A 13011-nucleotide genomic window follows, 5' to 3' on the forward strand; every position below is an offset into this window, starting at 1 on the left:
TTGCCCTACTTTCCTGTCCAGCTCCAAGCTTGAGGGGTGGGCTGGAGCTTGCCTATACTGGTCTGTATTTCGTGCCTTGGGTACCCAGCAGAGCCCTTCTCCTGAGCTGGGAAGCGGGGAGGGCCGTGGAAGGGATTGTTAGTTTCCGTTGTTCTTCCAAAGTGTGTCACAGCCAGGTGCGGCATCATTGTAGCTGGGTGAAGGAGAGTACGACACTTGGTTGACCTGTAGGGAGATGTTTACAAGGCAAATGGGTGCATCCCTTTTCTTTTTTTGCTACATCTTCAAAGCTGCCATATCTGTATGTGATGCTGTTGAAACAGAGTGGTGATTCTGAGCTCTAATTGCTTGATATTAGCCCTTGGGCCAGTCAGCCTGACCTCACAAAGCTGTTGTGTGGATAAAGCAGAGGAGATGAGAATAATGTGAACCCCTTTGGGGTGAAAGGTGGGACATAAATAAAGTCAAATAAAAATAGAGAAGCTTCCTCATTTCATTTTCCAGCTGTTCCTTCCCTTGGGATTCATGGGGCTGGGTCCAGGCTTTACTGGGGCACCAGGTCTTCCTGGAGTGCATCAGTTTATACCAGAGAAGTTACAGTTGTGGGGGAAGTTCATTGCAGGCTGCCTCCTTCTCTGTTTCTGCACTGCTTGTTCAGAATGCCGTTACAACATATCAAATTGCAGAGGATTGCTTCTGTAATATTGCTCATAACGTTTTCGCTGGGCTTCTGTCTCGGCAACAAGCCTGCGACATAGGCCACGCATAGGTGTCAAACTCGCGGCCCTCCAGATATTATGGACTACAGTCCTCATCATCCCCTGCCAGCATTATGAGTTTGAGACCTGTGGGCCAGGCCGAAAGAGAAGTCCCATTTGTTCAGTGGCTCTCAGGAATTTGAAATAACTGAGGTTGCCTGATGGCTCAAAGTTTGTGTACTTGGAACACATTGCCCCCATTTAAGTGGAAGTTTGGCATAGGCATCTCTGCCAGCGTGCTTGCCGCGGCAGTGATTTCATAAAGAATGCCAACCAAAACTGAAGCGGGTTCATACATAATTAGCAATTCAGTGTTGGTTTGGGTTTATGGCTGTCCATAAAGAATACGACATGAACTTAAGCAGCAGATCAAAGCAGTTTACCTTGCAACTGCGACTGGGAGGGATAAACTTTTTTTAAAAAAACTGTTTTTAGAAAACCCAGAAGGCGTTTCTTACTTTGTTTCCTTCTTCTGCATCTTTTTACCAGCAGGGACTGGTTGATACAGTGTCTTTTCTCCCCCTTTAAAAGCAAGAATATGTGCAGGCACAGACCCTGTCCCCTAATAAAACCTCTCTCTTTTGTGTTCCCCAAATGCATTTATCACCTTGCAAGTGAGCTCAGTCCACTAAAGGCCACGTTGCCTCGCACGCACACAGCTTTCGCAGAGGAATTAAAAGAATGTTGGGGGAAGGCATGCACTGTGTAAAACAGGTATCCGACAAGGAGAAAAGTCAGTTGCAGAACATACAGCAGGTGAACTAGCTTTTCTCCTGAGTAAAAAAAAACAACCCAGCCTCCTTTGAACTCAGAACTATGGTATAGTTGTGGTCAAATCCCATTTACAGCTTCCTGTTTGGCTGTCAAGTTGAGGTCACTGTTGCAACAAAACCACTTAATTTCCTTCAAAAGAAAATCAGGTCCTTGTAAGAGAACTTGTCTTTTGCACCCAACTTCTGACCCACTGCGGAGGTGTTTTAAAAGTGTCCTTAAGTTGTCTCTCCAACCCAGGCTGCTCCCGCGATTGGTTCTGCCTCTTCTGAGGACTGCTTGGTTGCCTCTGAGGTTACTGGTCTGCGTGATTGACTCAGACTCCTCTGTCTAATGTTTCGGCACACCCCTGTCCATATAGTTCCATGTTTCAGAGTTGCAGCGAGTGCACAAAATGAGCTGGCAGAGGCTTGTGGGGTCAAGTGGGTTTATTTATTTCTTTTGCCACACAGGATGGGAATTCTCTGTGCCTCTTTCAGTTAGGTCTGGATATTATTGCCTGTGTTTTTCTCCTCCTCGGCCTTAATCCCCATCCCCCACCACTGCTACGGTTCCACTTGGTTCTGCATCCAAAATTTGGAGGTTGTATACACTTTCTTCTGCCTTCTGCATCTAGACTGTCTAGAAGAAAGGTTGAAAGGCTTTTCAATAACGTCTGCCTGGGCTGGCGGCTGGGTTGCCAGCTTTTGAGTTAGGAAATACCTGGAGATTTTGGGGGTGAGCCTGAAGAGGACGGGGTTCAGGGAGGGTGCTCAGCAAGGCGTCATGCCATAGAGTCCACCTTCCAACGCTGTCGTTTTCTCAAGGAAAACTGATCTTGATCACCTGGAGATCAATTGGAACAGCAGAGCTCCAAGTGCCACGTGGACGTTGCCAACCCTATCTAGCAGAGGCCATATTATTTATTTGTTTGTTTATTAGATTTAATGAACCGCCCACCCCCGAAGGGCTCTGGGCGGTGTACAGCAAAGCAATAGTAAGACAATAATACGCAATAAATAAATAATTAAAATTCACAAGTTAACTATAAAACACAGCAGCTGCATTACATATCCAGTGAATAATAGCGGTGGTGCCCGATCCCAAGGCTGGAGGGGACAGGCAGTGCCGAATAGATGTTATATCGGCTGTGCCAATGATGGCCTAGCACGCAACATGGGGGCATCCAAGGGGGGAAATCCGCAGCCGACCTCCCCAAAAGCCCGGTGGAACAATTCGGTTTTACAGGCCCTGCTGAATTCACTAAGATCCCACAGGGCGGTCCGCACAGCTGATGGAAGTGTGTTCCCACCAGGCAGGGGCCTGGACTGTGAAAGCCCTGGCCTGGGTAGAGGCCAGCCGCAATCATGGAGGGGCCGGAGACCGTTAGTAAGGCAATCTTCAGAGGCCTACCTGGGACATATGGGGTGAGACGTCACGAAGGTATGAGGGCCCCAAGCCGCGAGGGCCCTGTGATGTAGAAATTAACGGAGGATAAGACTGCGGGGTGTTGGGATGTTGCAGCCGCTAAATTAATGTGAAAATTGCCTTGGCAGCAGGGGCTGTGACATCTGGGTTGAACCCAGAGCCTCTGTGGTCACGCTCCGTGATTTCAATTTGCTTGAATGTTTTATTATTAATCATTCTTTCAGTAATGGCTGCTGATGGGTTGCAGATGGTGGGGGATGCCTTCCATGCAGGAAGATTCCAGGTCCAGTCTCTCGTTAAAGCTTCTTGGGTCTAAGAAGGACCTCTGGCAAGGCCTCGGAGAGCTGCCGCTGGTCACGACCGATAGCCTTGGGCTGGGTGAAATGCTTTGACTGGGGAATAAGGCAGTTTAACATCATCAGTGTTGCTTTTGCCATGACAGTGGCTGACTAGAATGAATGTGCTCTGGGATTGCACAGAGGTTGGCTGAGCTGCCTAGTGCCCCAGAGACCATGGGAGGTAGAGGAATCTCTGGGTGTTCATTGGCTGAGATGGTTACATTCCAGATCTCTGGCTGCCAGATCTCTGGCTGAGTGAGGCGCGAGAAGGAAGAAACAGGGGTCTGAGTGAAGATGAGGCAGTGGGCCAAAGGAAACAGGAAGGGCTGGGAAAGGAGACCTGTGATTGGCCTATTCGCCTTGTCACTCTCAACCAGCTGAGTGTTTCATGTAATTGCCCGGAGTCTCATCTTGACTTCAGTTAGATTTTTGCTTGCAACTTCTCTAGCTTATCTGTCACTGCTAGGCTTACATTCCCCCCCCCCCCCCCAACAACAGGTCAGCCTTGACTTGGTCTGCTGGCATAGAATGGTTTAGAGAGAAATGGGAAGTTCAATTAATATGTGAGTGTGAATGCTGTGGAAATAAAAACACTAATACTGTGGGAGAGAAGGAAAGGCATTTGTGAATCCAGTCATTGTTCACTGGTGTGGGGTTTATACTTCCACCCCCATCCCTAGTGCTGGAGCGGATGCTATTCACTTTCTTGTCTGAAGCCCTTGAAGGGCGTGTTGAATGCCTGCAGCAGATACACAGAGTTTATAGGAAGGTCTTTAAAGGAAAGAAGGAGGGTTTTTCTCCCCTGAAAACTGGTTATCAGGAAGGAAATATCAGTCCTCAAGCTGCAGCCTTTAAACATGACTAATAAAGCCAAACTGGTAATTTCAGAAACCTTTTACAGGAGCTAAAGTTTTCACAAATAGCCCTGTCTCAGGCCGGACAATCGGATAAACACCCAGGTCGGTCTTGTGGCGCCAGTGTGCACCTTGGCCTCTGGAAGCGAGTGGTTGTAATTAAGAATCTGGGTTTATTGTAATTTGAGCCTAACTTCTCCCAAGCTTGACTGCCTTTCTCATGGGAGGCCAGGATTCCACTCCGTCTGCGGTGCAGCCAGTGCTGTGCCGCTTAAAGTGCTGTTGTGGTTTTAAGGCCCTCCTGATTGTTGAGTTTCCTTTAAAAAATATTCTGAAGCGCATGCTGGCATATATGAATGAACAGACTCTTGGGGAAGAGCACGGCTTATTGGGAAATGCATGTTATGCTGGAATCTTGGGATCATGTTAAAGGCTGTTGAGTGGCAAGACTCCCACCGCTGGTCAGGGTGGTCCATTTACTTCCAACATCTCACTTTTCTGCTCAATCAGGGCCTTCAAGGTAGTTTTGCGTGTGTAAAGTTCCATCAAGTCACAGCTGATGTCTTGGGTCTCTGCAGGGTTTTCTGGGCAGGAGGCTGAAAGAAGTGGCTTGCCATTGCATAGTGACCCTGGTCTCCCATCCAGGGTCTCCCATCCAAACACCAACCAGGGCCAACCCAAGGTTACTACCACTGAATTAACTTGGTATAGGGATGTTTCTAGATATGTCATCCTATTACCTATTCTGGTGGACTAGTAAACACTGCCACGATAGGCAATGATGCGTCAAGTGGATGCGGTTTCAGAATTAAGATCTCTTATCCTGCTTGTCTTGGATTCTGTTTTTAGAGTTTAGAGAATAACAGAGGCCTGCTCGCCTTGATCTGGATGGCCCCAAGCTAGCCTGATCTCATCGCCTCTCAGAAACTAAGCAGGGCTGGGCCATGGAGGCGGACAATGGAAAACCACCTCTGAACATCTCTTGCCTACTGGATTGTCCTATGTCAGTTGTGACTTGACAGCAAAAAAAAAACTGGGCGGGGGAGGGGAGAGGCTGCTCGGAGAGTGTTGGCAAGTAACTTCCTGGAAAACATTGGGAGAAGTCAGAAGGAGGCAGACTTGAACGCCAGCTTTGGCAAACTGGACTGATGGCCCATCTGGGCTTAACAAACCCGTAATTTAGAAGATGCATCAGAATGTATAATCTCAGGCCGAGAATACCGGTCCGGAATGGTGGCTGCTCTGAGCACAGGATTCCTGCCACGTTGAGCTCTTGGCTAGGCCTCCCGGATCGTTGTGAAAGGAGGCTTGGAATTTGCTTTGATTTGGTAATTTGGCAGGGCCACTTTAGTTCAGCAACTTGGCTTTCTGCTGCAGCTCCCTCAGTGCCGTTTGTGTGGCTTCCTCTGTGGGTTCTTTTGCAGCAAGAGGAGCTGTTGCAAATTAGGAAGCCGAAGAAAAGCCTTGCTTGGAAAAGACGGCTTAATGGAGCTTGAATCAGATGTGACAGGAGTCCCCCCCCCCTTTCGCTGTGCAAACAGTTCTGTTTATAAAGAGTTTGCCGAGGGTGAGGAAGAGAAAACACTAAAGTTCCTGAGAAACATTCAGCATGCTCAGTCTTAAGCATGCAAAATACACACAAACCAGGCGAATCTTTTAGCAGTCAGCCAGGAGGAAGTCACGTATCCTGATCTGCCCAGGAACTCTTCATGCACAGCAGGGCGGAACTGAGAACTCAGCTATGCGCCACACTAAGAAATGCACAGGCAAGGAGACCCATCCTTTTTTCCACTTCAATTTTCAGATTGTGTGACCCTGGTTTTAAGAAGAAGAGTTTGGATTTATAGCCCACCTTTCTCTCCTGTAAGGAGCCTCAAGATGGCTTACAAGCTCCTTTCCCTTCCTCTCCCCACAACAGACACCTTGTGAGGTAGGTGGGGCTCAGAGAGTTCCAAGAGAACTGTGACTAGCCCACGGTCACCCAGCAGGAATGTAGGAGTGCGGAAACACATCTGGTTCACCAGATAAGCCTCCACCACTCAGGTGGAGGAGTGGGGAATCAAGACCAGGTCTCCGGCTTAGAATCTACCTGTTCTTAACCACGACACCACGCTGGCTGTCAGATCAGTGCCTCAGCATGAGGGATGGCCTTTCCCATCTGTGTCTTTTCCCCTTATCTGAAACGGTTCCAGGAAGGGACTCTGCATCTCATGAGGCCATTTCATGTCAGGAGAACAGTGTGAGCTCGAGAGGCATACCCTTCCTCATGTTGGTTTGTCTCAATTCAGGCTCCAGAAAATTAGATTTTAAAAACTATGTGGAGCTCTGGCTGCAGAACTCCCACTTGCATTGCATGTGGAAAAACACTAAGCTGGAAGCTGCAGTCTGCAGGGTTTCAGTTTAGCTGTGGCCTGAGGACAGGAGCTTTGCAACTCAAGCAAAACCCAAACCATCCCTGACTGTTTTCATTGCAAAACGCTTCTCTGATCGTAGAAGTGATAGGATGTTGAGAGCAGGTGCTCCAGGAATTCTGTGTAGGTGTGACAGGGGAGGGAAGAAGGGCTTGTATGGGAGGAGGGATAAAAGGCCAAGCCCTCCTAGAAGAAGCCCTTGTCATTGAAAATTTGGTGACTTACTGAAAAGATTGGGAGGATCGGTAAACACTGAGGGAGAGTACATTGCAACGTAGAAACATATTTTTTTTGCGGTAAGGTTTAAATGATTGGGTATTTGGTTCTGAGTAGTGTTCTGCTGCCATGAAGTGGGGTGTGAGTTTGCAGAAGCACAAAGGGTCTGCAACGAAACAGCCCGCTGGCTTTGCGCTTCTGAGAGACTTGTCGTTTTTGGGAGGCGAAGGCGGCCCTTGTGTATTGTGTTTCATGTAAATATCAGCTTTCATCCCGAAAGGATTTCAGATGAGTTTGCAACCTATATATAGAATTCAGAAGGCGGCTGTATCGGGAATGAAGCACAGCCCCTTCCAGCTCCCAGGAGTTCCCACCTCACCTAGTCAAGCCATAGGAGTCAAGCATATGAGAACGCCAGATAAACAGGTACTGACTATGGGCCAGATTGGGTCAGCAGGAAAGCCACCACAGAGAGGTGATATCTTAGAAGGCTTGCAGCTAACGCTTTGGATGGGTGTGGCCACACAGTTCCCACAATCTCTCCCTTGCCTTTGTTCCTTCCACCTGGAAAGGGATGAATGGCAAATGCTGGTTTCTGAATGGCATAACTTGTTCCAAAGGCAGGTGGATTTTTAGTGATCCGGTTGGAGCAAGAAGCTCTTGTGATGGCTGTTCTCTTCTTTCCTTGCTTCCCCCTGCTGGCAGGACCTTAACAAAGAGCTCCACTGTGTGGAGGGAAGGGAGCCATTTCCTGATCACTAATCTGTCTGTTGGAAAAGATGAGCTGTTTCCATTGCTCTGGTTGTGGCCAACGGCAGGGAGCTGTTGTTGCTTGGGGGAAATGCCTGCTAGGGAAAGCAAGTGGTCCGGCTGCTATTCCTATGTGGCAGGAACAGGCCATAGCCAAGACAGTTGACATGCGGATCATTGCTCTGTGTAGGTGGATCTTGGTAGCCACATACACTCCTGGAGGAGAGTAGCAGGAGTTGGGGGATTGAAGCACCTTCCTTATGAGGAGAGGCTGCAGCGTTTGGGACTCTTCAGTTTGGAGAGGAGACGTCTGAGGGGAGCATATGATTGAAGTCTATAAAATTATGCATGGGGTAGAAAATGTTGACAGAGAGAATTTTTTCTCTCTTTCTCACAATACTAAAACCAGAGGGCATACATTGGAAATGCTGGGGGGAAGAATTAGGGCTAATAAAAGGAAACATTTCTTCACACAACGGGTGATTGGTGTTTGGAATATGCTGCCACAGGAGGTGGTGATGGCCATTAACCTGGATAGCTTTCAAAGGGGCTTGGACAGATTTTATGGAGGAGAAGTCGATCTATGGCTACCAATCTTGATTCTTCTCCTTGATCTGACATTGCAAATGCCTTAGCAGACCAGGTGCCCAGCAGCAGCAGCAGCAGCAGCAGCAGCAGCAGAAGGCCATTGCTTTCACATCCTGCATGTGAGCTCCCAAAGGCATCTGGTGGGCCACTGTGAGTAGCAGAGTGCTGGACTAGATGGACTCTGGTCTGATCCAGCAGACTCTTTCTTATGTTCTTAGCAGCACTTCCTGATAAATATGATCAGAATCACAAATATGGAAACTTCTACAAATGCTGCTCCTGTGGATGGCAAAGTCAGATTTCTGGCGGGATTAGGCTTTTTTACTCATTGCTGGATCGGGAGTTGGGAGGGAATGCTTTGAGGCACCAAAACTGGTCTGAGTGATGAAGGGCAGTAGGCTTGTGAGAATGACCAGGTTGCTCTGTATAAAGAGACCTTTTGTCTGACGTCTGCGTGGACTGGGTGCTTGTAGACCTTTTGCAACTGAGTCTGGATGTGTTGCCGCATATCACCTTATGGTGCAGGCTGGATCCTGCCTTTTCTTGTTCTGATCTCCAGAATGTTATCATTATACCCCCCAGGTATCTCCAGCATTGCTGACACCCTCCCCATTAGATTTATAAAACAAATCTGTTGATACTTTCAATTTCCTCAAGACTCAGAGAGCATCTGTTGAGCAGATGAATGAAATGCTAATACTAGAACCAGGGGGCATACATTGAAAATGCTGGGGGGGAGAATTAGGACTAATAAAAGGAAACATTTCTTCTTGCAACGTGTGATTGGTGTTTGGAATATGTTGCCACAGGAGGTGGTGATGGGCACTAACCTGGATAGTTTTCAAAGGGGCTTGGGCAGATTTATGGAGGAGCGGTCGATCTTTGGCTACCAATCTTGATCCTCCTTGATTTGAGATTGCAAATGCCTGAGCAGACCAGGTGCTCGGGGGCAGCAGCAGCAGCGGAAGGCCCTTGCTTTCACATCCTGCTTGTGAGCTCCCAAAGGCATCTGGTGGGCCACTGCGAGTAGCAGGGTGCAGGACTAGATGGACTCTGGTCTGATCCAGCAGGCTCTTTCTCATGTTCTTAGGAGCATCAAAGGAAGAGAAGCAGCTGTCCCTTGGGAGGAGTTCCCTCTGGGATCCAGCATCTAGTCCTTGCTCCATTTTCTTTCGTTTCTCTGGCTTCCTTGTTGTGTTGCTTAGATTGGCCTTCTGCACATGCTAGACTTTCCCCTTTTCTCTGACTGTGTGGCTCTCTTCTTTACTTCCTGCCTTTTCTCTAAACCGCAGCAACAGGGAGTGGGAGGCAGTGCCCACTAGTGCAACCCATGTAAAACCTGGTTGCAATCTTCAAGGGCCCCTGTGCAAGATCCCTCTTTGCTGAGAAGGGGAGGTTTGGCAGAGTTATTGTTGTTATTACATTTAATATGGATAAAATACAATTTATAAAAATAATAAAATACAGTTATAAAACTCATATAAAGGTGGAGCTAAAACAAATCAGAGTAGGCTAATATAACACACACACACACCGATTTAACAATGGAAAGGGGGGGGGGGCGGCATGAGGGAGGAAAATCAGCCGCGTTGTGTTCTTCCCAGCAAGGTACAGCCATGAGTTCTCAAGAAAGTGTCCTCAAGAAAGAGCCAGCGTGATGTAGTGGTTAAGAGCAGGTGCACTGTAATCTGGAGAACCGGGTTTGATTCCCTGCTCTGCCACTTGAGCCGTGGAGGTTTAACTGATGAACCAAATTATCTCGAGCACTCCCAACACACGCCAGCTGGGTGTCCTTGTGCTAGCCACAGTTCTTCAGAGCTCTCTCAGTCCCACCCACCTCACAGGATATTTGTTGTGGGCAGGGTGTGTGTGAGGGGAAGGAGCGTGTAAGCCACCTTGAGTCTCCTTACAGGAGAGAAAGGGGGAATATAAATTCGAACTCTAATAACAAGAACAACAATAATACTGGACCCGCCTTCCTCTTTGCAAAACTTTTGTGCACTTGTACAAGAACAGCTGCCCTGTCCGTAAATTTAAGGTATGTGATTCTGGATAGATTCTCCTTAAGCTCCATGAAAAAGAAGCTTGAATTGGGGGGTGCGGGGCGCCAGGGCCAGCACCTTTGTGCTCCGTGAACTCTTCATAAAAGCAGAGGATGAGGATGACAAGCAGCCTCCAGGTCATCAGTCAAAGAGGCTGGCAGGTAAGGTCTCGGCCGGAAGGCACCATCCCGAACGAGGGCGAGGAACGTGTTGCAGTGAGTCTCCTCACAATTCTGCCTTGAAATGGATGTATGTCCAGGTCACGTGCCAGAGCTGAAGAGTAACCGTCTGCCTCTTGTCTCTTCCCATAGTAACCCTCCATTAAGCGAGGAGATGCTGCCTCCAGGGGAGTGGATGTGTCATCGCTGCACTGTGCGTCGAAAGGTAAAGACAAAACAATTTCCCAAATTGAACCTCCTGGGCTCCAGATATCAATCTCTGCACTTCTATAGCTGGAAACAACCCAACGGAGCTGGCAGGGTTGGGGGGAAAAAAAAACAATGTGGAAGAAAGCAGCTTGCAGGCAGAAAAAGATTCTTGTCAATCCCAGTGTGTTTGTTTCAGATGGCAGCCGACTTCAGTCAAGGAAAAACGACTCCCTCAGTCTGTGAATTAAGTAAGATGAATTAAATCACAGGGTACCTTTGATGAATAAACCACCTGAGTCCCTGCTGCTCCTGAACGCGTCCATCCATCCACTCTGAGTTGCTGTCCTAGTTCAGCGTGGCTGCAACTGCCCCCCTCTGCTGCCTCCTCAAACAGCTGTATTGCGAGTAGGTTGCAGCTGTGAAAAGGGAGCGGTTGCTGCCTACTCTGGCACAGGCCTCTGCCCCTTTCAGGCTGGCAGCTCGGATTGCCAAGCTGCCCAGTTCCTTCCGGCTAGCTTCGGAAGAATGAAGCGACCTCCTGTTGTTGCCATAGCAGCGAAAGGGGAAATGAGCTCGCGTGTGGGAAACGGGGGCGAGGGAGAGGATTGGGCCGGGTTCTGGCTTGTCGTCAGAGATGGCTGCCCTGCCTGCTGCAACCAACAAGCCAGCTCAGCTGAATGCAAATATTGACTCCCGGGGCTGCTAGCTTGAAGGTGTGCCTGAAGAGCAAGGGAGCTGCAAAAATATTTCCGTCTCTTGAGACGCTAGAGATTTCTGGAGCTCCACTCAAGTGACGGCTTTTCCTCATTTGCTGCCTTGCGTCGGGAGAGACGCCCTGTGTTTGTGTGTTGCCCTTTCAGACTTGCTTAAAAACTGCTCGGTGCAAACACAAATAGTGCTCGGCCTATGTATTGTCGAAGGCTTTCATGGCCGGAATCACTTGGGTGCTGTGTGGTTTCCGGGCTGTATGGCCGTGTTCTAGCAGCATTCTCTCCTGACGTTTCGCCTGCATCTGTGGCTGGCATTCCTCTGAAGATGCCAGCCACAGATGCAGGCGAAACGTCAGGAGAGAATGCTGCTAGAACACGGCCATACAGCCCGGAAACGGCTACATTGGCACCCAAGTAAGCCTCGCCCGTATTTTTCAAGCACCCTGTGCCGGAATTCATCTCATCCCCCCAGGCGTATACTGGTGGTATCAAACAGTACGGCAGATTGCTTTAATGGAGAAACATGCCCGCCCAAATTAAACTGTCCAAAGAGTTAGTCAAACGAGGCATTCGTCAAGGGCTGGCATTTTTCCGAAAGTCAAGAATTGCTCGGCGAAATGCAAAGCCATCGTCTTGTCAGGAGTCCATGTTGATGAAAAACGGCAATTGTATTGCTTGTATTGTGCTGATGTGTCTTAGTAACTAGGATGTGTCTTTGTAAACTAGGAGAGGTAACTAAAAGGTATGTGAGACAGTGCCTTATACTAATGTGGATGATGGATGTTAATGATGGAACCAGCGTATTATTATTCATTGGTGCTTGATGTGTAGTTAACTTAATTAATGCTTAGCAGGAGGGTTTTGCGTTTGTTTTTGTAAAGAAAAGTCTGGCCTCAGCCGAGCTCAGACTGAAGCCGGCTGCTCTTAAACCCTCTGTTTGGCTCCCCAGGCTCCAAGCACCCAACCTGAGATTAGAGCCAGGGTGGATCAACAGAATTAAACTAGAGACTCCAGAGCAGCTGGCTTCAGTCCAAGCATGGCTGCTGCCAGGCTTGGATCCAGTTCTAAGCCTTCATCTTGAAGTTGGCTCCAAGCCTGGCCCCAAACAGCCCCTGCTGCTCCCCCGCTCATGTAGAGGTGTGGTGGGGGGCCAGTCCCACACTCGACCTCCACATGGAGAGAGGACTGGAGTGAGCCGGCTTGTCCCATTCACCCTACTCCACACAGCCTCCATGTTGAGGGGTGGGGGTAGAGCAATGTGGCTTACCCCATTCACCTGTGCAACAGGTAGAAACACCCCTGCTGGCCATTGTACCTTTTCTGGTACTGAGGAATTTGGCATGCGTTTCCCTCTTCAGCCTGCTGTGTTAAGTCTGGCTGTCTGGTTGTGTCTTGCAGAAGCGAGAGCAGAAGAAGGAACTGGGTCACGTGAATGGCTTGGTGGACAAGTCTGGGAAGAGGACCACGTCTCCCACCAGCGACGCGGACTTCTTGGACCGGTCGAGTGGGGGCAGCCTCCGGGCGCTCTCTCACACTCGGCTCTTGGAGCGCAGGGCGGCCGCCTGGCACACCTCACGCCCAATGCACCAGCACTGAAACGCCCAACTCGGAGCAGAATAGAGGTGGACGAGGACATCATCGACGTGGACGAAGACTCTGCCCCCATGACAGAAACGGACTGCGGGCAGCCCCACCTGAAGCGCCCTTTTGAGCTGCTCATCGCCGCTGCCATGGAACGGAACCCAACCCAGTTCCAGCTGCCCAACGAACTGACATGCACCACAGCACTTCCAGGCGA

The 13011-nt window shown here is 49.1% G+C and overlaps 1 protein-coding gene across 1 annotated transcript in view; it reads left to right on the plus strand.

Moving 5' to 3' along the window:
* Positions 1–13011, plus strand: part of PHF12 (PHD finger protein 12) — a 34833-nt gene that overhangs the window by 5678 nt on the left and 16144 nt on the right. The window contains 4 exon segments of the mRNA XM_048519073.1: positions 10447–10519; positions 12612–12772; positions 12774–12831; positions 12833–13007. Coding sequence (XP_048375030.1) covers positions 10447–10519; positions 12612–12772; positions 12774–12831; positions 12833–13007 — 467 coding nt within the window.

The sequence above is a fragment of the Sphaerodactylus townsendi genome, linkage group LG16 (genome assembly GCF_021028975.2).
Source record: "Sphaerodactylus townsendi isolate TG3544 linkage group LG16, MPM_Stown_v2.3, whole genome shotgun sequence".
Taxonomy (NCBI): domain Eukaryota; kingdom Metazoa; phylum Chordata; class Lepidosauria; order Squamata; family Sphaerodactylidae; genus Sphaerodactylus; species Sphaerodactylus townsendi.